Here is a 25,270-nt window from a genome sequence, read left to right on the forward strand (position 1 = left end):
CATTTTGAGGTGATCTCTACATAAGAGATAAAAAATTTCTAACAAATTTAGAGTTTTTAGAAGCTATATTTTGAAAATTAAGATTTTTTATGGTTAACACTCACCCCCACGATCATTAATGGAGTTGATTCGTTGTAAAATCCATTATTAGATCATTTTTATATCACATATAGAAGACCTCTACTAAATTTGGAGTTTATAGGAGCTATAGCTTGGAAATTCAAAATTTTAATTGTTAACACCCACCCCCGCAAACTCCTGTGAGGTATCTTAAAATTCGTTCGTATATTATTTCTACATCTCTTAGCGAAAATTCCTACCCAATTGGAGTCTGTAGGAGCTATAGATTGAAAATTAAAAATTTTCATTGTTAATACCCACCCCCGCAACCCCCTGTGGATTGAGATATCCTAAAATTCGTTTATAAATTATTTTTACATCACTTACAGAAAATTCCTACAAAATTTTGAGTCTGTAGGAGCTAGAAGTCGGAAATTTTTAATTTTCATTGTTAACGTCCACCCCCGCAATCCATATTGGGAGTAGATTATCGTAAAATCCGCTCTTAGATCATTTCTACATCACATATAGGAGATTCCTACCAAATTTGAAGTCGATAGGAGCTATAGGTTAAAAATGGGAATTTTCTATTGTTAACGCCCCCGCAACCCCCCTTGTGGGTGGAATTTCATAAAATCCGTTCTTAGCTGACCTCTACTCGGCGAAAGGAATATTCCTACCAAATTTCAAGTCGCTACGCCTTATGGTTCCAGAGATATCGTGATGAGTCAATATATAGGTGGGAATCTCTTATATATATATAGATTATTCGTAAATTAAATAGTTTTATATTGTCATTTGTTATATTGTCATTCTTATTTGTACTTAGTAACAGAATTATAATATGTCAGAACAGTTAACGGTTAGAATGACAATTATAAAGGTATAAAATAAACAAAAGATACTCTGATAGGATTGAAAATAAAGCAGCAACTTCATCTCGCTGGCAGAAAATCATCATTTTCTGCCCGGTAACAGTCGCATTGGTCTGAAATTGACTAGTTTCGGTTGGCTCAACAGGCATTGAAACTCGCATTTTCAATGCAGGCTATGTGAAAAATGTTCATAACAAAATAAACAAGCCTAATTTTTAATAATTTCTTCAAGATCTAGGAAAAAATTTAACGTTTTAGTTTTAAAAGTCTCAACAGAAAGTGAATTTATAAGATCAAATTGTGGTAGACTGTCTCGTAAAGGACTTTTCTTTTGAAGATGCCGTGTTTTTTTTTATTTTTCATATTCACCAATCCTGAGATTAACTGCCCGCCACGGGACAGCATTTTTTTGTGGCCTCGATTTTGGCGCCTTTTGGCTAGTTGTTAAAAAATGAAATTAATAAAAAAATCAAGTATTTTTGTGTTTTGTAAGCTTCAAATAAAAGTTTTAAAAAATCATTATAATATCTTATACAGGGCTTGAAAAAAAAATTATTGAAAATGTTGAAAATTTTTTAGCCTTTCAAGGTGGTCATCTACCTTAAGTCAATCAGAAAAGTTACTTTTGGTTTTTTCAAAAAATTTATTCCAGTTAACTGTAAAATAAAAATACAAAAAAAATCCAATTTTCGAAATTCTTTTTGAAGATAAAAGAAAAGTATCAAAAAGCGATATAATTATATAGTACAAGTACCACCAGAGAATCAATACAGTCAAATTTAGGAGGAACAATGACACGTCCGTTAAATAGAAATTAAATGAGATTCATTTGTTTGACGTTGTAGAGTACGTTCAAGAACGAGATTTACCCCGAAACGCGGGCGTGCATTGATGCAAGCATTAAGAGGGTGTATAGTGCGGGGATAAAGCTAGCACGTCATGTTCACATCGTGTAAGTGTATGATCAATTTATTGAAAATCACGGTCCGCTAATTAACTTTAATTGCTTCCAGATGTCGATAACGATGTCCTGTAACTATAGACCCAAATAATTATCCAACTTTAAATTAAACATTTTTGTTATCACCATCACCGGAAGTTAATTATAAATAATTCGGGTCAGTGATTAAATGAAATGCCGTTTAATTAACATTATTTATACAGAAGCTATCAAAACTTGTGTGATTAGATAGGAGATTACAAAGTTCTGCTGACGAGAAGCATTTACATCACCAAATTAATATCTAAGTACTTTCAGAATTCTCAAGTTTAGATAATTAATTTTACTTTAATATTCTATTTAATTAATACCCTTATTATTTTGGTTTATTGATCAATCTTTCTTTTAATTAAAATTTTTTTTTAATTAACAGTGTTATAAATTTATATTTTATTTGCGCGCTAATTAGATTTTTTTCATTTTTATTTTATTGATTGCCGTGAAGTCAAAATGCTATCGAATAATTAAGTAGGTAAAAATTAATTTTTATACAAGTTAAAGTTATTATTATTGTTAGTTATTCATTTTCATCTGATTTTTCTTTTGGCGTAGAAGTTTTTAAAATTTTTAATTGAGCTTAGAAATTTATTCGATTAAAAGAAAAAGAAAAAAAAAATCTCCTAGAATTTTCACACAAGTTTCAGTAGAATTTCAAAAAATAAAACTTAATATCTCTGTAAGATAAAATTTATTTTATAATTTTTGAAAACTTTCTTGACTAAATTTGCTGATTTTTTATAATTAAAAATTGTAAGCTCAAGAATTGACGTTTAAAGTGAGTGAAAGAATAAGTTGGACCGATAATCCCTGTATTTTTTTCAAAGAAACAATTATCAAAATATTTAAATTACAATTATTCCTAAAGATAATTGAATGATCAGACAATTAAAATTATTAACACATAATATTTCAAGTATAATAGAAAAATTAAAAGACAAAAAAAGTTAACCCGATTATAAAGAACAATTACAGTTAATCCTCTTTTCTTAAAGTCTCGTTGGTTTTATTTGTAAAATATACCAATATATATGTATAGAAAGACGCAATTCTAAAGCTCGTTAGTTAATCTCTAAAGTCGTTAAGCTCGTTTTACTTTTTGATATTCGTAACTTCATTTTTGTTCAGCTACTTTAGCTTTTCTATCTGGCGAACCGTCTCTCTCTTCTGCCCGAGTATCACTCGGTGCTCTTTGTCCTCTAAGTCCGCGACCCCGGCACGTACTCCGTTAACGTTGCAAACGGGTGTTAATTTATTACTATCCAGTTTTTCACAAGTTTCACCTCGAAAATTACATCTTACTCGCCCGAGCAGAATATACTACACCATTACTGAGAGCATAAGTTCTACGAGAGACTCGCCAGTTAAGAATAATCTTTTATTCGATCGCCAGATAATTTTATTAATTATTGCCCATCAACATTTTTAAATTAGTCGATATCCAACCGACAAATTATCATTTTACTCAAAATTATTTTAATATTTTGAATATTTTGTACTTTTAACCAACCTGTTAAAATGTCAATCTGCGACATACTGATAAAAAAATTAAGTTGATTCAATAGCAAAATTCTTTGACCAAAAATTATCATTTTGAAGAGTTTGATCATCGTGAATCAAATAGAAAAAATTAGTAGAACGGTTCACCCTAAAGGCCATCCCTGCAATTTCCCGCTAATTCCATACCTGGGCGCTTAAAATTGTACTTATGACGTTTTTGAGATTTTTGAGATCAAAATATAATTTATGTGATATTTTGAGCTCGCTGAGCTCAAAGAGATAGTATTTCTATGCATTTGAGCTCTTCGAGCTCAAAAGTCTGATAGAAGTTTCATAGAACACTACTTTTGGAATTTTCAAACCGCAATAACTTTTGAATGGATCAACCGATTTTCACGTGGTTGGCAACATTCGACGCAGTTTTATCAGCCTCATGAAAAATTTTCAGGTTTTAATTGATTAAACCAAAAATTTCGGAGTAATTTCGAAAAAACACTTTTTTCGGTTTTCTTTCGTTAACGACATCTCTCGAACGAATTAACAGATTTCGACCAGCTTGGTGGCGATCGACGTGGTTTTTTATTGTCTAGAGCTGAGTAGTTTTTGGAATCGATCGGTAGAGCCGTTTAAAAGTTATCCAAAAAAAACCACATTTGAAAAATTTTTTTTTCTTAGTTTTTTTAAGATTTCTCAAAATCTACTGATCCGAATCGGTCCAAATTATACTCAAAACCTAAGTTTGGCCAAGCCTATTCAAATGGCACCATCCGCGATAAAATCGGATGAGCCGTTCAAAAGTTATAAGCGGTTCACATACTTCCACACACACACACATACTTCCACACACACACACACACACACACACACACACACACACACACACACACACACACACACACACACACACACACACACACACACACACACACACATACATACATACATACATACATACAGACACCGTGACAACCTCGCGGGTATAGTCAGGGAAGCTTCCTATGACCTTCAAACGTCGAGATCTAATGAAAACTCGATTTTTGCAAAACGGGGTGAAAACAATAACTTCCTGATTTTTGAAAATCTTCGATTTTCTTAGCGGGAAGTTAAAAATTAGGAAAACGGTTGACCCTAAAGGCCATTCGTGCAACTTCCCGCTAACTCCATACCTAAACCCTTAACATTTCACTTATTTTGTTTTTGAGCTCGTCGAGCTCAAAAGTACAATTTCCGTGTTATTTTGAGCTCTCCGAGCTCAAAGAGATAGCTTTTTTATGCTTTTGAGCTTGAAGAGCTCAAAAGTTTGATAGAAGTTTGATAATACACTATTTTTTGAATTTTCAAACCGCAATAACTTTTGAATGAATGAACCGATTTTTACGCGGTTGATGGCATTCGACGCAATTTTTGAAACCTCATAACGGATCTTTAAATTTAAATCGATCGAACGAAGAATTTCGAAGTAATTCCAAAAAAACACTTTTTTCGGTTTTCTTTCGACAACGATAACTCACGAACGAATTAACCGATTTTGATCGAGTTGGCAACGATCGACGTGGTTTTTTGATGTTAAGAGCTGATTAGTTTTAGAAATCGATCGGTAAAGCTATTTGAAACTTATTCCAAAAAAACCACATTTGAAAAAATTTTTTTTTGTAGTTTTTTTGAGATTTCTCAAAATCTACCGGTCCAAATTGGTTTAAAGTGTATCCAAAATCTAAGTTTGGTCAAGCCCTTTCGAATGGCACCAACCGTGATGAAATCGGTCAGGCCGTTCAAAAGTTATAAAAGGATCACATACATACATACACACACACACACCCACACACACACACACACACACACACACACATACGGTTAGTACTTTTACCTAAAGGAAAGAAACCGCCAGAAGAACCGTCATCTTACCGACCACTCTGCATGCTAGATACGGCGGGTAAGATATTTGAGCGTATCATCCATCAGCGAATAGATGCAGTAGTCGACCCACTCTTGGCAGACAACCAGTATGGATTCCGGAAAGGACGATCAACCCTGGACGCGATCAACCTGGTTGTTAATACGGCCAAAGAGGCAGTCGCAGGAACTAGATGGAAGGGTGGAACGAAGAAGTACTGCCTGGTGGCTGCCTTGGACATCAAAAATGCTTTCAATTCCGCTAATTGGGACTGCATCATGCAAGCTCTCGACGAGAAGAACGTGCCAACATATCTTCGCAGACTAGTGATTAGCTATTTTACAGATAGAGTGCTGAAATACGATACAAAGAATGGTCCGAAAGAGTATGATATAACCGGTGGTGTGCCACAGGGCTCTGTTCTTGGTCCACTTCTGTGGAATATCATGTATGACGGGCTCCTGAGACTGAAGCTTCCAAGATGTGTCAAACTGGTAGCGTATGCGGATGATGTTGCCGCAGTGATCGTCGCCAAACACCTCGACGAGATTCAACATCTGTTTGACATCACTTTTGAGAAGATCAACCAGTGGATGGATACAGTGAACCTACAACTGGCCAAGCAGAAGACCGAAGCAGTGCTTATTACCAGCCGAAAAGAAGTTGAAACAATTAAGATTAATGTCGGTGACCGAGAAATCACATCACAACCTCATATACGATATCTGGGAGTGATGCTTGATGCCCGACTCAACTTCAAGCAGCAAGTGGAACACGTCTGTACGAAAGCGTCAGTAGTGAGAGCTAGTCTCGCACGATTGATGCCGAACGTCGGAGGCCCAAAGCAGAGCAGGAGGCTACTATTGTCATCAGTATTCACATCGGTGCTCACCTACGGAATATCAATTTGGGCTGACGCACTAGAGGTGCAAGATTCATGGAGAAAAGCTGAACCAATATATCGTATGAGTGCCCTACGAGTTGCAAGCGCCTTTCGAACAATATCAGAGGAAGCAGTGTGTGTCATTTCCGGAACTCTGCCGCTTAGAGTTCTAGCTGAGGAAAGACGGAACCTTTACCAACGAAAGAGGTCAACCACACTAAGTGCCGAGGAACTCAGAGCTGAAGAACGGCAGAACAGCATCGCACGACGGCAATCGCAGTGGGACGCCGCGACAACAGGAAGATGGACACACCGTCTCATACCGAAAATCGACGTTTGGATAAACCGGAGTCATGGCGAGGTCAATTACTATCTGACGCAGATGTTGTCAGAACATGGATGTTTTCGGACGTATCTTCACCGCTTCAAGCATGATGATTCACCGGAGTGCCCGTCCTGCCCAGGAATCAATGAAGACGCGGAGCACGTTTTCTTTGAGTGCCCACGATTTTACCCACAGCGCGATGAGCTGGAGATGATCCTGAAGAAGAAAATCCAACCAGAGACAATAGTAGAAGCAATGCTGTCATCAGAGGCTGCCTGGAACGCCGCAAACACGTTTGCAACAGAAGTCCTTATAGACTTGCGTTCCATCGAAAGAAAAAGAGCAAATGACAACAACTAGAAGAAAGGTAAAATAATACCTAGTTACCAGAAGGAAGAGCAGTCACTATATCCTCCCCCCACGAAGTAATGCCTAACGGCGGTTTCCATGAGGGATTAGAGGAAAGAGGAAAGGGGTTTAGGGTTTAGTGGGTAGGGGCGTTAGCGTCGAGTTTTAGTATGACGCTGCGTCGAGTCGCCACATATCCAGGCCAAACAGCTACGCCTAGAATCCGTAAAAAGGATTCCCCCCCCTAAGGGAAAAAAAAAAACACACACACACACACACACACAGCAGCACCGACATTATTCCTGGACGTTTACGATACATGCCTGAAGGAAGGGACTTTTCCCCAGAAGTGGAAACAGCAACGGCTAGTGTTACTTCCGAAGGGGAAAAAGCCGCCGGAAGAACCGTCATCCTACCGACCACTCTGCATGTTAGACACGGCCGGCAAGATATTCGAGCGCATAATTCATCAGAGAATAGAGGCTTTAGTCGATTCACTCCTAGCAGAGAACCAGTTTGGTTTCCGAAAAGGACGGTCAACTCTGGATGCTATCAAATTGGTTGTTGATATAGCCAAGTATGCAATCGCCGGAACGAGATGGAAGGGTGGAAAGAAGAAATACTGCTTGGTGGCTGCTTTGGACATCAAGAATGCCTTCAACTCCGCTAACTGGGACTGCGTTATGCAGGCTCTAGAATAAAAAAACATACCAGGATACCTTCGCAGAATAGTAGCGAGCTACTTCACGAACAGGCTCCTGAAATATGACACGACGAATGGTACGGAAGTGTACGAAATCTCCGGAGGAGTGCCACAGGGATCAGTCTTAGGTCCTCTGATATGGAACATCATGTATGATGGCCTCCTGAGAATAGCATTGCCTACGGGAGTCAAACTTGTAGCATATGCGGATGACGTAGCTGTCGTGATTGTCGCAAAGCACCTCGAAGAGATAGAAATAGCATTTGATATTACATTCAGACGAGTCAATTTGTGGATGGACATGATGAACTTGCAACTAGCCAAGCATAAAACCGAGGCAGTGCTCATCACCAGCAGAAAAACGGTAGAAACCATCAAGTTGAGAGTCGGAGAACAAGAAATCACATCACAACCATTTATCCGTTATCTGGGAGTGATGCTGGATGCACGACTCAATTTCAAGCAGCAGGTGGAACATGTCAGTGCCAAAGCGTCAGTAGTGAGGGCTAGGCTCGCACGGCTGATGCCTAACATCGGAGGCCCAATGCAGAGCAGGAGGCTACTATTGTCATCAGAAGTCACATCAGTGCTCACTTACGGAATATCCATTTGGGCTGATGCACTGGAAACCCAAGAATCATGGAGAAAAGCTGGACCAATATACCGACTGAGTGCCCTACGAGTAGCTAGTGCCTTCCGCACTATATCAGAAGAAGCAGTGTGCGTCATTGCTGGAACCCTACCTCTTAGAGTTCTAGCAGAGGAAAGACGGGCCCTTTACCAACGAAAAAGGTCAACTGCACTGAGCCCTGAAGAACTTAGAATTGAAGAACGGCAGAAGAGCATAGGCCGATGGCAACTACAATGGGATGCTGCAGAGAAGGGTAGGTGGACGCACCGTCTCATACCTCGGATCGACATTTGGCTTAACCGGAATCACGGTGAGGTCAATTACTATCTTACGCAGATGTTGTCGGGACATGGGTGTTTTCGAGAGTATCTACACCACTTTAAGTACGATGACTCTTCGGAGTGCCCGTCCTGCCCAGGAGCTGTTGAAGACGCGGAGCACGTCTTCTTTGTATGTCCTCGTTTCGATCCACAGCGTGAAGAACTGGAGAGGATCCTGAACCAGAGAATGCAACCAGATTCACTAGTGGAAGCAATGTTGTCATCAGAAGCTGCCTGGAACGCTACCAACACGTTTGCAACAGGAGTCTTTAAAGACTTGCGTTCCACCGAAAGAAGAAGAGCAAATAGCAGAAGATAGAAGGAAGGTAGTTAACACCTTAGCCACCAGAAGGAAGAGCAGTAGCTAGATCCTCCCTTCACGAAGTAATGCCTGACGGCGGTTTCCATGAGGGATTAGAGGAAAGAAGGAAAAGGGGTTTAGGGTTTAGTGGGTGGGGGCGTTAGTGTCGAGTTTTAGTATGACGCTGCGTCGAGTCGCCACATAGTCAGGCCAAACAACTATGCCTAGAATCCGTAAAAAGGATTCCCCCCCCCCCTAAGGGAAAAAAAAAAAAAAAAAAAAACACACACACACACACACATACATACATACATACATTCATACATACATACAGACATCATCGCGAAAACATTCAGGGAAGCTTCCTAGGACCTCAAAACGTCGAGATCTGATGAGAACTCGATTTTCGAAAAACGGGGTAAAACCAATAACTTCTCGACTTTTGAAAATTTCCAATTTTCTTAGCGGAAAGTTAAAAATCTAAAATAAAGCGGGGAAAATTTTTAAACTTAATTAAAGATAATTGATTTATTTTTTTTTATTAATCTACTTATATAATGTCACTTAACATTAATCTACTAATATACATGTCACGATAATTTTTTATACTCTGTATGTACGTGTACTTAAATTCCAAATTTTCTGTATTTTTGTCATTCGGCTTTTGCTTTGGCATTCAAATTAAATAAAATAATCAAATTATTTTAAATGTTATTCTTGATTCAAGAATTTTGCTCTTTAATTAAGCTAATTTTTTTTTCCAGTGTACATTTTTTCATACGTGTAAGGTAAAAGCCCCAATAGATGATCACGTACTAGTATATGGTCACTCCATGTATTTGTATATCTATATTCATAAATATAGGTGTACAAATCCATGGCGTGATCATATACTGGTACATGATCATCTATTGGGGCTTTTACCTTAAGTCATATTTTTAGTTTCTTGTTGCTCTGAAAATTAACAATTTTTAAGAGAAAGCCGTTATCAATTCCAATCCGATTTTAAGACAGTGACATGCTGACTTTTCCTGGCTGGAAATTTAACTGTGTACCTACGTATGTATGCATGTTTGTGAATAAAGTCTTGTCCGATATTTTTTTAGAAAAAGTCAAGCGATCTGGCTTTTGAGAGGGTTTATAAAGAATTATGTCCGATTAAATAATTTTAATTTTTTGCATAACCATTCCTGTAATTTTCACACATAATTTTTTTCATATATATCTTCTTATTGAAAAATATTAAAAGTTTTTTCAACAAAACTAGACAATATAAAAAACTTTAAAAGTGACTTTTTAAAGGGTCCCGTGTTTGACAAATTCAGAACTCATAAAGAAAAAATCAGGTAGATCAATCGTGATTTTTAAGACCTATCCTGTTAACAAAGTTCTCAACACGATAGTCAATAGTTAATTGACAGTTTCTTGGATGAGTATTGATCTTTCTTTTTTCTATAATGACATCAATGAATCTAATTTAAAGCACTTGAGAATATTTATTAATAAAATTTATTTGCTTAAATTATAACAATTCTTTCCGTCCCTTTTTTACTGTGCATATAAAAAACCAGTAGAAGTAAATTAAGTCAGTAATGAGGACAGTAATTCACTAGAAAATATGAGTGCTTCAGTAAAGAGCTCCTCGAGCTTCCGCAATTGAGTCGTTGCGTGATTAATTTATAAATTAAGAGCCCCCGAACGTACTTTTGTCTTCTAGATTTTATTTTCAAGTTGAGAGAAAAGTGGTCAGAAAATTCGCCCCTTCCGGTATCTGGAGGCTACGAGGTTTCTCAATGAAATGAAATGGTTAATCAAAGTAAGTAAATTAGAAACCAAAGGAAAAATCGAATAGTTGATTAAATAAGCCGAGGGGGATGGAAGCAACTTCTCTTAATATATTAATGGCGAGGGTGGGACTTGCGGGTGCAGAAGAAGTCGGGAACAAGAATCTGTACTTCCGGAACTTGACAAGTTTCTCAGTTTGGCTTGGGGGTGAAAACAGTTGCCGTTTATTTTCTCGCACTTTTCCTTCGTCCTCGAGGCGTTAGTTATACATAGGATCTTTATCTATCTGTGGTACACAGACAGTCTGGGCGTTTGTGGTGGCCAAGGGGAAGGAGGAGAAGGGTAGTTTGTTTCTCGAGGGTAGTTGATGCGAGTAAGTATTGAAAGACAGTCTGGTTCCGGGGAACTCCGTCTTTCCGTTTAGTCCCTCGTGGTCCGCTATCGATCGTGGCATATCCGACTTTTTCAAAACTCCGAGTGGCTATTATTGTATTGGGAAAAAATACCTAGGGGTGGATTCGGTAAATCTATATAGACGTACAGTTTCAGGGTATATAAGTACTTACCGACTAGAATGAGGATAAATGCCGGGTCGAGTGCCACGTTGGTAAGTCGGGAAAGATTGCTGAACGTTTCCTTTTCCTTCCATGCCCAAACTCCAACTGCCATTATACCCAGGCCCAGCCACTGTAATAACAAAAGTTTTGGATTATTTTTATTTATTTCTTGTGTTGGTTGAGAGTGATTATTATTTTTTATTACAAGTTTGGTATTTTCTTAATTTATTAATTCTTGAGAAAGATGGAAGGATTTAAATCCAGAGTTTTTTTTTCAGCGGTGTGAATATTAATTTATATCTTAAAAACATCAGAGTATAGAGTTTTTAAACCAAAATAAATTTTTTATTTGCTGAGAGAAGTTTTATAAATAAAATGACTAATGGATACTCCAAAAAATTTATCTCAAGTTTAAGTTTGTAAATATTAATTTTTATAGAAAGTACAACAATGGAACATTTAACTAAATTTTGATAAAAATTATTTTGTTCTTGAGCTTTGTTGATAAATCTTAACATAAAAAGTAAGAAAATAATACATTAACATCACTACGTTTAATTGAATAAAATTAATTACTTTAATGTTACTGAAATTAACTTTTATGTGGCAATTTTTAGGATTTTTTAAAAAATAAATTATTAACTTCCCGCTAAGAAAATTGAAAATTTTCAAAAATCGGGAAGTTATTGTTTTCACCCCGTTTTTCGAAAATCGAGTTTTCATCATATCTCAACGTTTTGAGGTCCTAGGAAGCTTCCCTGACTGTTCTCGCGATGATGTCTGTGTGTGTGTGTGTGTCTGTGTGTGTGTGTGTGTGTGTGTGTGTGTGTGTGTGTGTGTGTGTGTGTGTGTGTGTGTGTGTGTGTGTGTGTGTGTGTGTGTGTGTGTGTGTGTGTGTGTGTGTGTGTGTGTGTGTGTGTGTGTATGTAAACCTCTCATAACCCGATAAAATAAGATTTTGTCTAATCATATATAATCATGCATAATCGTCTATATATGATCAGATCCAAAAATTGGCCAGGTCTAATCATACATAACTTGATCTGATTATATATGAACAGATATGATTATGTATGATCAATGATCATTGATCATGTATAATCACTCATACACTGTAAAAAATTTCGGTGTAAAGTCGGACCTCGGGACTTTTACACCGCCGTGTAAGTGTGAAATTTTCACTCGTGTAAATTTAACATGGTGTAATTTACGGGTTTACACGATTCCGTGTTATTATTTATAACTTTGAAAATTTAATAATTATTACTAGCAACCTTGCAGTCTCTATGTAACTGCCGTGACTTGTGAACTATAAATAAATAAAATTTTGCTTTCTTAAATAATGACTTTTGTTAAATTGCACTGTACTTTTTTAAATATTGACGTTTCTAAAGATATAAACTCATCCCGATGTTACACTCATCAAGAATCTTCATTTAAGTACCCACATCATTTTTTCATATATTTATATATATTATATATATGTATATACGAAAAATATATCAAAATGCATGTGGGTACTCAAATGAAAGGTCTTAATGAGTGTAATATCGGGATGAGCTTATATCTTTAAAAATATCAATAATTACGAAATGACCTTGTATCTTGTGAACTATTGACATTTTTAAAGATATAAGCTCATCCCGATGTTACACTCATCAAGAGCGTTCATTTGAGTATTCACATGCATTTTGCTATATTTTTCATTTATACATATATGTAATATATATAAATATATGAAAAAATGATGTGGGTACTTAAATGAAGATTCTTGATCAGTGTAACATCGGATGAGCTTATATCTTTAAAAATATATAAAAATATATTTAACACTATAAACATTCGCATTTTTACCAATAGACTCTAATATATAATCCACCGTATAATTAAATAAATTTTTAACAACTTGAATATTAACATTCTTGTTGCAGACTTTCCAATGATATTAAGATTTACGTTGGAATGATTTTACTCTTTAAAATAGCATAATATAAAAAAAAAAAAAAACATACTTTTAAATATTTATTTCTACATGTTTATATTTATAATTTAATATCGTACAAGTCTGAAATTAATCAATCAAATTAATTAATTAATGATAAATTTTCAGGAAATACATTTACACGCTTGGTGGTGTAAAATTTAGGATTCACACCGTTCAAATTCAACATTACACTTAGTGTGATTTTCACACCGTCCGTGTTAAAAATTTGGAAAAAAAAAAAATGGAAAAAAGCGTTTTTTTTAAACAAATTTCGAAATTTTTTATCTGACCAATTCACGGTTTGAAATTCATCATAGAATTCAAAAAAACTGCATCGACTGTGGTCAACTACGTGATAATCGGTTAACTCGTTTAAAAGTTATTGCGGATTGAAAATTTAAAAATTATATAAACATTTTTTATTCAACAAATTAAATAACATGAATAAAGAAAATCTCATATCACATGAATTTTACCTTCCATTTCTGGTGAGGCCGAATGGCATTTTTTTTATAATTTATACCGTAAATCTGCCATTAAATATATTAAATAAAAAAAATTAAAAATGTCGCGTTATAGATGCCATAAGGGCGTATAAAAATTATAGCTCGAGCTATAACAGCCGGGTATGATCATATCTAATTATATGTAGATTTATATATGATCAGATCTGATCATATATATACTCATATATGATTATATATGGGGTTATAACAACCAGGTATGGTCAAATCTAATTATATATAGGCTTATATATAATTATATATGATCCTATACATAATTATGTATGATTATATATGATTTCATGTATGATTATATATAATTATATATGATCATATATAATTAGATAAAAACTTTTTTCATCGGGAACTTTTGAACGGCTTGATTGATTTGATCGCGGTTGGTGCCATTTGGAAGGGTTCGACTAAACTTAGATTATGAATACAAGTTGGACCGATTCGAACCGATAGATTTTGAGAAATCTCAAAAAAACTGCGAAAAAAAATTTTCCAAATGTGGTTTTTTTTGAATAGCTTTCAAACGGCTCGACCGATCAATTCCAAAAACTAATCAGCTTTCAACATCAAAAAACCACGTCGATGTTTGTTTTTTTCGAATTACACCGAAACTTTCGGTCTTATCAATTTGTGTTTAAAAATGTATTATAGAATTTAAAAAACTGCGTCGAATGCCGCCAACCGCATGAAAATCGGTTCATTCATTCAAAAGTTATTGCGGTCTGAAAATTCAAAAAATAGTGTTTTCTTAAACTTCTATCAGACTTTTGAGCTCGGAGAGCTCAAAATGACACATAAATTATATTTTGAGCTCTTCGAGCTGTAATAAGTACAATTTTGACCGCTTAATTACGAAAGTAGCGGGAAGTTGCAGGGATGGCCTTCAGGGTCAACCGTTTTCCTAATTTTTATTTTTCAGAAAATATATCAAAAAGTGTTACTTGTAGAAATAAGAAACAATATTGAGACAATTTTTTTTAAGTATTAAAATTTATTTGTTACATAAAACTATGGAAAAAGATTATATTAATTTTTAAATCTTTAATTAATACGCATTTTACAATTTTTAAATGAATAACTATTTTATTGTTTTTATTTAATAAAGAAAAAAAAATTTCTACTAAGATCATCGGCAAAAGGATTAAGGTTGTCAGAGGTCAGAAGTATTGGAGCTACGTTTGTAAAACTGCGAGGAAAAATAAAACTATTTGGCACTGCCTTCATAAAAATATTTATAAAATAAAAAAAATACTTATGGGTTTATGCATGTATGACATAAATTGATCAATTTCTAAAATTTCCTTGAAATATATTTTCAATTTTTATAAAAACTAAAAAACATAAAAAATTATGACCAAGCAAACTCATAAATATATTACGTTTTATTTTATTTAATAAATCATTAGCGAAAATTTTTCAATCTTACGAAAGAGAAATTTATCAGCTATGTGTCTATCAATAAATTAAATTTTTATAAATAAGTTCTTTCGATCAACACTCAAAGTTTCAGAGTTAAAGTTCTCAATATTTCAGTAACGAGCGATTATCTTGAAATAAACTTTGTTGTTTTATTGAGCGAGTAATTTAAAATTGATAATTACGCTTCGGTAAGTTTATTTCTTAAATAAATTATAGACCGAAAATAAGCAATGAGGATAACTTAAAAAGTAATGATAAAAATTTTTCCAGCATCTTAATTATAATTTCCAATTTAATTGAAATTAAACTATGATCCTTAATCAGTATAGCGAAGATTGAGGGTGGTAATATGAGTAATAAACAGTCGTTATCAGGTTCCCGGCAATCCACTTATACTGATGAAAATACAAAATTTATAAATTACATCTACAGAGACCGTAAGAGAGAGAGAGAGAGAGAGAGAGAGAGAGAGAGAGAGAGAGAGACGGGGGCCATAGAATGGAATTTTGTATTCTAATTTGCAGATAGTATAGGATTGAGAAAGATTTAGCAGATAATCTGCACGTGTTGCACCGAACTAAAGGCATTGCAAATTGCATTAATTAAAAGTGACTATAGGCTTACTATACTCAGCAGCTCTAAATAGGAGTGGTCGATAGTGTAACTCGATTATCTTCGGGTGTACTGAACAACTACGACAACTACGTGATGACGTAGAATAGAACTACCCTCGGCGTCTCATTGGCCTCATTATTTCCATTTATAGACCTCCATATAGAACAATAATAATAATTTCAATTGTTAATACGCGACACTACTAGATACGATAAATAAAATAAAATCCATTCTATTTGTCATGACGAAATCTATTGTATTATTCTGTATAATGTTTATATTTCCGGCTGGCGAAGTCAATTCGAGCGTATGTCATTTTACATTCGATTCAAACTTGTCGATGTGTCGGACAGAATATTATTTTTCCCCTACGGAGAACAGAGACCAGAAACCCGAGATCGTGACAAAACGATCAAGTCAATTGATTTTAAATTAATTACTCAGCACTTCATACATGCACTGTACTCGGGCAGTTGTTCATGACATGCCAACTGATTTATATGCCCATGCCATTTTGTTTCACAATCACATTCCTATTTTATATTATTATTTTTATCTGTGGCCCTTCGATATCGATTTCGCTATAATAGTATAGATTTATGCTCTTGTTTATTTATCGCCGCTAAAATACGATAAAATCCTCGGTTTTAACAAAACAAACAAATTATTATTATCCCGACTAGAATTTTAGTAAGGCATGCCGAAAAATCAGTTAGGGGCGAAGTTGGCTTTCCGAACTTAGGCTAGCCCAATTCGGATCTTATTTGTTTTAAATTAGGCAAGCCGAACATTGGTATACCAAAAGAATTCCACATTCGATGTAATCTCGTAATAGTTTGGCATTGCCTAATAATCTCGTAATAGTTCGGCATATCATGGATTGCCTAATTAGTACGAAATAACGGTAACCAAAGGTTTACCGAAGTTTGGTTCACCAAGCTCGGGCCCATTTAGGCAAAACTGTGGCAATGCCTAAGTTCGGTACGCCATGAATTGCCAAATTGATACGAGATAACGGTAACCAAAAGCTTACCGAACAGTAACTAAAGGTATTCTGAAGCTTGGTCTATCAAAATGAAACTTGACTAGGTAAGTCTGTGGCAAGTCCTCACTTAGGTATAATATCGGAATTCCTAACTCGACCGTTGCAACGATAACCGAATGTTTGCCGAAGTGTCGGGCTTATAAGTATCTTGAGGCAAGAGGTCGCTCATCATCGGTGTAGCGTCGCGGTATGGTATAGGGCTCTCGTGCGCCGGGTACAGTGTTCGAGTCTCGCGTTCGACATGTAAAATTTTTAACAATTAATAATTATTAATTATAATTATACTTAAGGCGAGTGTGAGGTAAATTTAAGTGTTGTGTGTGACTAATGTATCTAACTCCATCATCTCCTTCCCCCTTGACCCATAAAATCGACCAATCAAAAAAAACTTCTTCATAGTAAGAAAAACCCTAAAAAGCGAAAAAAATGACCGAAAATATAAAAAAAATAATACTAAATAAAAAAAAAAAATTTTTTTATTTACTTAATATTTAAAAAATTTTGTCCTAAAGTCGATATTTATATTTAAAATTTAAAAAGTAAATTAAAAAAAATAAGCATTCATTGTTATTAATTTTTGCTTTATAATAACAATAGCTAAAAACAAAAAAAGGATTCAACTTGGATTCTTCCGTGCGAATTTAGTTTCGGAATTGCTGCCTAGTTAGGTAGCCAAATTCGGACCGAATGAGGCTTGGATAGTCACCAGCAAGTGTCGTTTCCAAACCACCGCCTAAGTCAGAAGCCAAGTTAGGCCTAAACTCGCGACTGCGTTAATTCCGGGACGTGGGCCAACTTTGGCTTCCTGGTTCGGCGCGAACTTGGAATTCGGCATGCCTAATTCGAAACGAACCACCACCGAACTTAAATTTCTGGTCGGGATTACGCTTTATTGTTCGGATGATCATTGATTGTAATCGGTTAGGATGAGTTAAGTTTGGATATGACGGAAACTCTAATTTGTTATCCAACCCGACTAGAAACTACTTTGGGATTACCCAGCGTATACATCTGGACCTGATTGGGTCCCGAAGAGGTACGCCCAATTGGGAAATCCCTATAAGGGCCTAATTCGCCCCCAATTGGGCAATTCCAACGTAAAAATAAAAATTTTTATTCAGTTCTTCCCGATAGGGCCCTGTGTGGGACCTAAATGGGAAATCCCAATGCAAAAATGAGTAGCTTCATTCAGTTTTTCCCAATAGGGCCCTGTGTGGGACCTAAATGGGAAATCCCAACGTAAAATTAAAAATTTTTATTCAGTTTTTCCCAATAGGGTCCTGTGTGGGACCTAAGAGGGATAACCCAACGGAAAAAAAAATAAAATTTCTAAATTTTCCCCAGTGGGAACTGTGTGGGATCTAAGAGGGATAACCTAACCAAAAATAAAAATAAAATTGCTAAGTTTTCCTAAGTGGGATCGGTGTGGGACCGAAGAGGATTTTCCCAACGTAATGTAAATAAGGCATCGATGAGTTTTCCTAACTGGGCTCGTAGTAGGATCCAATTGGAATACATGAATAAATAATCTTTAAATTTAGACAATCGTTTATTTATATAAAAAATCAATCACCCAAAGATCTGGTGAGCTTATATTCTTAGCATGTATTCATTGTAAATTAATTAGAAATAAAAATAAAAATTAGCCGTTAAGTATAGAAAATAATTAGGAAAAAAATTCATCCAACATTGTTAAATAAAAACTACAAAATTTAGATTTATCAAATTTTACATAACTTTATATTTTAAAAAATTTAATTTTACGAGATTAAAAATACATTTTAAAAAATTGGGATGAATTCGGAGTAAATCTTAATCCAAATTAAAATTTAATCCCATTACTCGGAGTTTTGGAGTAAAGTAATTAAACGATTCGCGTATAGAGTGAATCCGAAGTTTTTTTAGCGGAGTTATTCCAGATTAATTTGGGATCAATTCGAGATTAAATTCAAATACTCCACAGAAAAAAAGGTTCACTTAAGCCAAGAAAATATTTTTCTTCCTAATTATTTTCTTGAGCGAAACAAAAAAATTTTTTTGGCACAAGAAATTTCACTTATTCCAATAAAATTAATTTTCTTGCTTATTAAAGAAATAAGTATCTTGATCCAAGAAAATTTATTTCAGTTAAGAAAATCTTGTTGTTTTGAAAAAATTTAGTCTCTTGCTCTAAAAAATTTAGTTCTTGATAGAAGTAAATTTTCTTACCTTGAGAAAATTTCTCTCTTGCTCCAAAAAATTAAATATCTCGATAGAAGTAAATTTTCATTAATATTTTTATTGATCAACATGTCAAATGGGAAGATCATATAATATTGAATCTTTTTTTTTTTTTCATTTAATATGTATAATTGCACGCTAAAATAATATAAAATGAGTATCAAATATTCAAGAGAAGAATTTTCTCAAAGTGAGAAAACATTATTATTATTAGTATTGTTAGTATGTAAGAATTCAATTTTTGAAAAATATCTAACTTTTGAGGATTCACATTTGCAAAAGAATTTATATTGTAAAAAAAATTAAACTTTTTCATAATTAAATTTTTATCCATACATTAAAATTTTAAAAAATAACTTGCATTCCAAAAAAATTTTAATTTTCAAAAAAAAAAATTTTTGTGTTAGTATAAGGGGGATTCCAAATTTAATCGGACATTTTTAAGGTATTTTATTTTTGATTTTTTCAATTTTTTTACATTTTTCAGTCGTTTTTTTTTTTTTATTTTTAAATTTTTTATTTAATTTATACAAAAATTTTATTTTCACGTCAGTAAAGTTGATAAATAAAAAAAAAAAAAAAACAATTTCTTAAAGCTTGAACATAACATGAATAATGTCTCAGTCAACCGGTAAAGTTCATGTATACGAGATAGGAAATTTTCTCATCAGCACTCCTGCTTGGACCAGCGGTAACGTCAAGGACTGAGGACCCAAAAGACGCAAGTTCGAGCCCAACTCACGACAAGGATTTTTTCTATCAACGATTTCATTTCAATTCAAATTAAATTTACTAACGAGATCATAATATAATATGAGTATATGGTTCTGATTGCTTTTAATCTTTTCGAAAATCATAATATTTTTTCTTTCAAAATTTAGATTGGGCTCTGATGGGGATTTCCCCATTGGGACCTGAGAGGGATTGCCCAATGAGGGCCGCATAGGACTTTGCGTGACATCCCCATGTGGGGTCCCTATTAGGAAACCCAACGAGGGCCCAATAGGTCTTACATTAAAATTTCTAGTCGGGAAGCGGAACAAAAATATTTTTGGTAATGTTTTGTTGAATTTAAGATTCGGACCGATAGATTTTGAGAAATTTGGAGAAATCTAAAAAAAAATTGGAAAAAAAATTTTTTTAGAAGTGGTTTTTTTGGGATAACTTTTAAATGGCTCTACCAATCGATTCCAAAAACTAATCAGCTCTCAACCTTGAAAAACCACGCCGATCGCCGCCAATCCGGTCAAGTCGGTTGATTCGTTCGAGAGATATCGTGAACGAAAGAAAACCGAAAAAAGTGTTTTTTCAGAGTTACTCCGAAATTTCTAGTTTGACTAATCGAAACTTAAGAATTGTTTATGAGGCTTCAAAAACTGCGTAGAATGCCGCCAACCGCGTAAAAATCGGTTCATTCATTCAAAAGTTATTGCGGTTTGAAAATTCAAAAAATAGTGTTCTATGAAACTTCTATCAGACTTTTGAGTTCAAAGAGCTCAAAAGCATAGAAAAGGTATCTTTTTGAGCTCAAAGAGCTCAAAACAATACACAGATTGTATTTTTGAGCACGAAGAGCTCAAAAAATGCGGCCAGATATTAACGGAATTAGCGGAAAGTTGCAGGGATGGCCTTTACGGTCAACCGTTTTCCTGATTTTTTTTTTGTGAAGCTCGGATAGGAATTTTTAAAAATTGTCTTTTAAGATATTATGAATACAATTTTTAAAAAAGTGCAGATTTAATTAAAAATTTGAATTATTTCTTTGGTAATTTCTTTTAGAAAATTTTTAGTGGTATTTTCTTAAAATCTTTTAAAGATCCACTGCATTTTATATTTGCACTGATAAAAAAATTAATTTGATTCAAAAGCAAATTTTAAAAACTGTTAACAAAAAAATTTGACCAATTTTTAATCAAAAAATTTTTATCAATTCAAAATTTTTTAACTTTTCAAGAAATTCAAGAATTCTGAATCAATCACGAATCGATTAATAATTATATCATAAGTTTTTTGTTAGTAATATATTTTTTGTTAGTAATGTTAATATTTTTTGTTAGTAATAAATTTTTCGATAAATTTCTCTCGTATAATTTTTTGTTGGCACCTTGAAGCAAAAAACTTTCTATCTTAAAAACAAAAAAGTATTAGCAAGCCGTCACCGTAAAACATTGCATGATTTATTAAAGTAAACCCCAAAAGAGCTCAGTTCTGTCGGTTAGTTTTCAGTTCGTTTGTAACCAAAGCTGCCGCTGACGTGGTTGGATGAATAATGTTAAAACTTGATTTTTTAGTGTAGTCGCGACCTGCATGATCGTAAACTTGAGTGAATGGAGAAAAAGTAACCATTTTTACAGCTTTTGAAATTATTTTTATTCTAATTTCTTTGCACACGTTCATTCTAGGATCAATTAAGCTCAAGTTTATTATGATCATTATTATTATTATTATTATTTAAAAATTTTTTCTCGGAAATGTGTTTCACGAACCATAAAAAGACGCACGTGGATATTAGTTACCAACGAATTGCTGCAATAAGTCATAACTTGTAAGAGAATCTGGTGTAATAAAGTCCGCAACTTTAGCTATTACCTTTAATAACACCAATTTCAATGTAAGAAACTAAAGAATAGACAAGATTAATATTGCACTTTCAACAACCATTTTACACTACCACCTGAACAAATCCATTTTTATATTTATATAATAATAATAGTAATAGTAAAAACTTAAAATTTTTTCTTCCAGCTTTTCATTATTTTGCTGAGAGGTTTTATTACTTAACTTTAAAATTTATTTTTCATCTTGAATTTTTTCCATTAATGTAAGTAGATGAGATGTGAGATGGTGAAGTGAATAATTATGAAATTGGTTTATAAAGTTGTAAACAAAACGCAAGAAAATAAACAAAGTAAACAGAAGAGGAGATGGACAAATGGAAGACGGAAAGTTCTTAGCTCAATTAAACTCAGACAAACTAAAGTTTTCAACGTCGATTTCTGGTTGTATTACTACAGAGGAAATATCATTCGTTTAATTTAGTATGCTCTGTCGGTTCAATTTTGCTTTACACAAATTAACTTTTCTTTGTTGGCGATAAATTTATTTATTTATTTATATTATATTTGCATTATTAAAATTCTATAAGTAAAAGATAATTTAAATGAACGCGTTTACACTTATAAAAACGCGGAGAAAAATAATTGTGATTGAGAATAATGCCATTCAAATAAAAACTTATTATTGTTTTCACAAGCGTTTGTTACCTTTGTAATATAAATTTTTTTTTTCTTATAACAATATTGAGTCGTTTACGAATGATAATTTTATGCAGAATTATGCAGCCACGAAAAATCTCTTATGAATATTTAGCTGTGGATGGAGCTTTCGTCCAACAGCTTTTCCAGGTATGCATTTCACAAATAGAACAAAAATAATTTTTTGAGCGTCAATTATCTAAAGATGCATATTAATTTTATGCTATTTAAATTACCTCTATTTTCATTATTACTGAAATAATATTTAATATTCGAGGTGAATTTAAAATTAAAAATCTTGAAATAATAATTATTTCCGGTATAGTATGGATTTTTAAATAACTTCTGAGTATTTAATGGTAAAATTATGTTTTCAATGGTTCATTTGAGTAACCGAGCTAAAATAAAAGATTGAGTTTATCATTTTTCCCGAGTATTCGCCAGAATATTAAATTTATGAAGAATATATAATAATTTCTGTATATCTGCTTTAAATAATATTTGGCCCAGTGAAAAAATATTCTGATATAGTTTGATCTGGTTATACATGGCCATATTAATTTATTTAGAAAAATAAACAAGCTTTTCATAAAATTTTTCAATGTTTTATTTCTTCTAGAAATATCTTAACATTATAATTTAAACAAAAATTGCTTTAATAATTGATTAAAGTAAAAACCAGTGATAGAAAAGTTTTTTAGAAAGTGTAAAAAATCATTTATCTTACAATTTAAGTCTCTTTTAGTGAGAAGATTCAGCGATCGTGCGCCCTCTGTTAGAGATTTTTAATACTATTTTTGGTCGAAAATATATATATGGTTCTATTATACCACATTAGGCCTAATCTGAAGATATTATATTAAGTCATACACTTATTATATTGTCATACACAGTACGGTAAAAAAAACTCTTATTAAAATTACCGAAAAATTGGCTGAATATACAAAAAAAAATCGGTAATTTTCTTAGCGGAAAGTTAAAAAAAGAAAAAAAAATTGTTATGTAAAAAAAATTACTTTAGGGTAATTAATTAATTTTACATTTAAAATATTTAATGTGTTTAAGTATTCGGCCCTAGCGTGTTAGACTAATAGACCGGGAACTTCCGAGTTTTAATTTATTGAGAATGATAGGTTTGTTTGAATAATTGATGTAGTTGAATAATTTTAATACATGTATTAAATATGTATACATTAATATGTATATATTGTTTAAATCCAAAATTATTATCATTAGTTAATTTACAATAATTACAATTATTACACAGTGATTGAAGTTCACTTTTTCTTTAATATGACTATTTTACAATATTACTAAATTCACAAATATTAATAATTTAAAATATACCTGATAAAAAATTGATGAACCTTGTTGATTTAATTTGTTTTAGTTGGTTTCACTTTACGATTTTACTTTATCTTTACAAATGTTTTACTTTCTATACAATAGATTTACACGTGGTCTATTGAGACTTATTTAAGCTATGTACGATGTTAACACTAGGACGTCAGGACAACGAGAGAGATTTTTTTGGTGACAATTGCGAGGTGTCGAATTTTAGGGCGTTACTAATTTCCACTTATTGGTGGAAACAAATGTCCAATTATTTGTCTATTTTCTTGAGCCCTTACCCTCTCTCTTAAATTTGTCTACAAATGTTGCATGAGTCCCTCTACTTGGGTCAGAGTGCAACATACTTTCTCACTTACTCTTATGTTCTATTATTCATCTATGTGTTTGTGTATACGTAAGCGCATTTACGCATAGACAAAGACATACATTTGTACTGTCCACATTAATTTATTTATTTAAATCGTATGAATAAATATGTACTCGAATCTAGCATCTCTTAAGTTTTCTTGAATTTAATTATTTATTAGTAGAAATATTTCTGTTTTGTCGTTTTATAAATTGGTTGTATTATTTTAGAATTTAATTGTTTAATATTTGTTTATTTTAAATTATTTAACTTTCAAGTTCTATTTTTTTATTTGTTTCTCATTTCATATTTAATTTCCATTATCTAAAAATTATTTCAGAAATTGCATTATTAAAATTTATTTCGATATTTATCTCAACACTAAAATTCTGTAATTAAGTTATTCTAAAATCTTTTGGTTTAGAATAAATCTTTTATCTAATGTTCTTTGTCATTACTTAAGTATTTCTTATTTTAAGTATAAGTGAGTTTGCTTACGTATAACAAAACTCCCATTCATCTATTTAATCTCTTTAATGTACCTGGGCCCCAGACTACTCACGAGAATTTTCCTGGGCCTTTTACAACGATCGAACGAGACACTTAATGACCGCACTCGAATTATCTTTTACAATCGTCAAAATTCAAATAAAATCATACTCGATTTTTTTATAATTAATAAATATGTAAAGAAAAATTCTTTACGTAACAAATTGTAGACCCCTAAAATTTTTCTCCGTTATTAATTAAAAATTTCTTAGTACTTAAAGCAATCATATATATTATAATACTCATAAATCCCTTGAAATTATGCATCTAATAAAAAAAATCTTTTACAAATGTAAATCCGATTAAAAAGAAAAATGTAGATGTCAGACTGATAATTACATGGTAGGAGAGAATTATGTACATGTAAACAGTAATGAATATTCATGAAAGGTTATAATGTAGTACATGGATACATATTTATACATACATATATAATAAGTCTGAATCGTAGGCGCGCTAATTTGCAAACGCCTGACAACCAACCATGGTTTACCGATTAATAATAATTCATGTGTTCCTGACGTACAGCAAGATAGATAAGTGAGCTTGCACTGGAAAACAAGCTCATGTACTTACTCTCATGTATATATACATATAATGGATATATATAACGTATAATATGTAATATATAATAATAAACCAGCACAATTTTTTATAAGTATTAGTGCAGCGTCTTACAACTTTTAATGCATAAATAAAACAAGAAAATTGCTGAGCTCAAACCTTTTAATCCGCCGACTTTCCGACTTTCCATGTTTTTTTTCCCCTTAAAGTATAATAATTTTTTA

General features: G+C 33.1%; 1 protein-coding gene and 1 long non-coding RNA gene across 8 annotated transcripts in view; one reads left to right on the forward strand and one right to left on the reverse strand.

The window, feature by feature from the left end:
• LOC123265137 (tetraspanin-5) overlaps positions 1-25,270 on the reverse strand; it is a 160,992-nt gene that overhangs the window by 39,907 nt on the left and 95,815 nt on the right. For all 7 annotated transcript variants that reach the window (XM_044728791.1, XM_044728785.1, XM_044728792.1 and 4 more), the window contains one exon: positions 11,189-11,309. In XM_044728791.1, the coding sequence (XP_044584726.1) occupies positions 11,189-11,309 (121 nt within the window). The remainder of the gene's footprint in view (positions 1-11,188; positions 11,310-25,270) is intronic.
• Positions 868-21,704, forward strand: LOC123265174. The gene is made up of 3 exons (XR_006509517.1): positions 868-1,121; positions 20,987-20,992; positions 21,694-21,704. It is a non-coding gene; the product is annotated as an uncharacterized LOC123265174 (long non-coding RNA).

This window comes from Cotesia glomerata, linkage group LG5 (assembly GCF_020080835.1).
Source record: "Cotesia glomerata isolate CgM1 linkage group LG5, MPM_Cglom_v2.3, whole genome shotgun sequence".
Lineage (NCBI taxonomy): Eukaryota > Metazoa > Arthropoda > Insecta > Hymenoptera > Braconidae > Cotesia > Cotesia glomerata.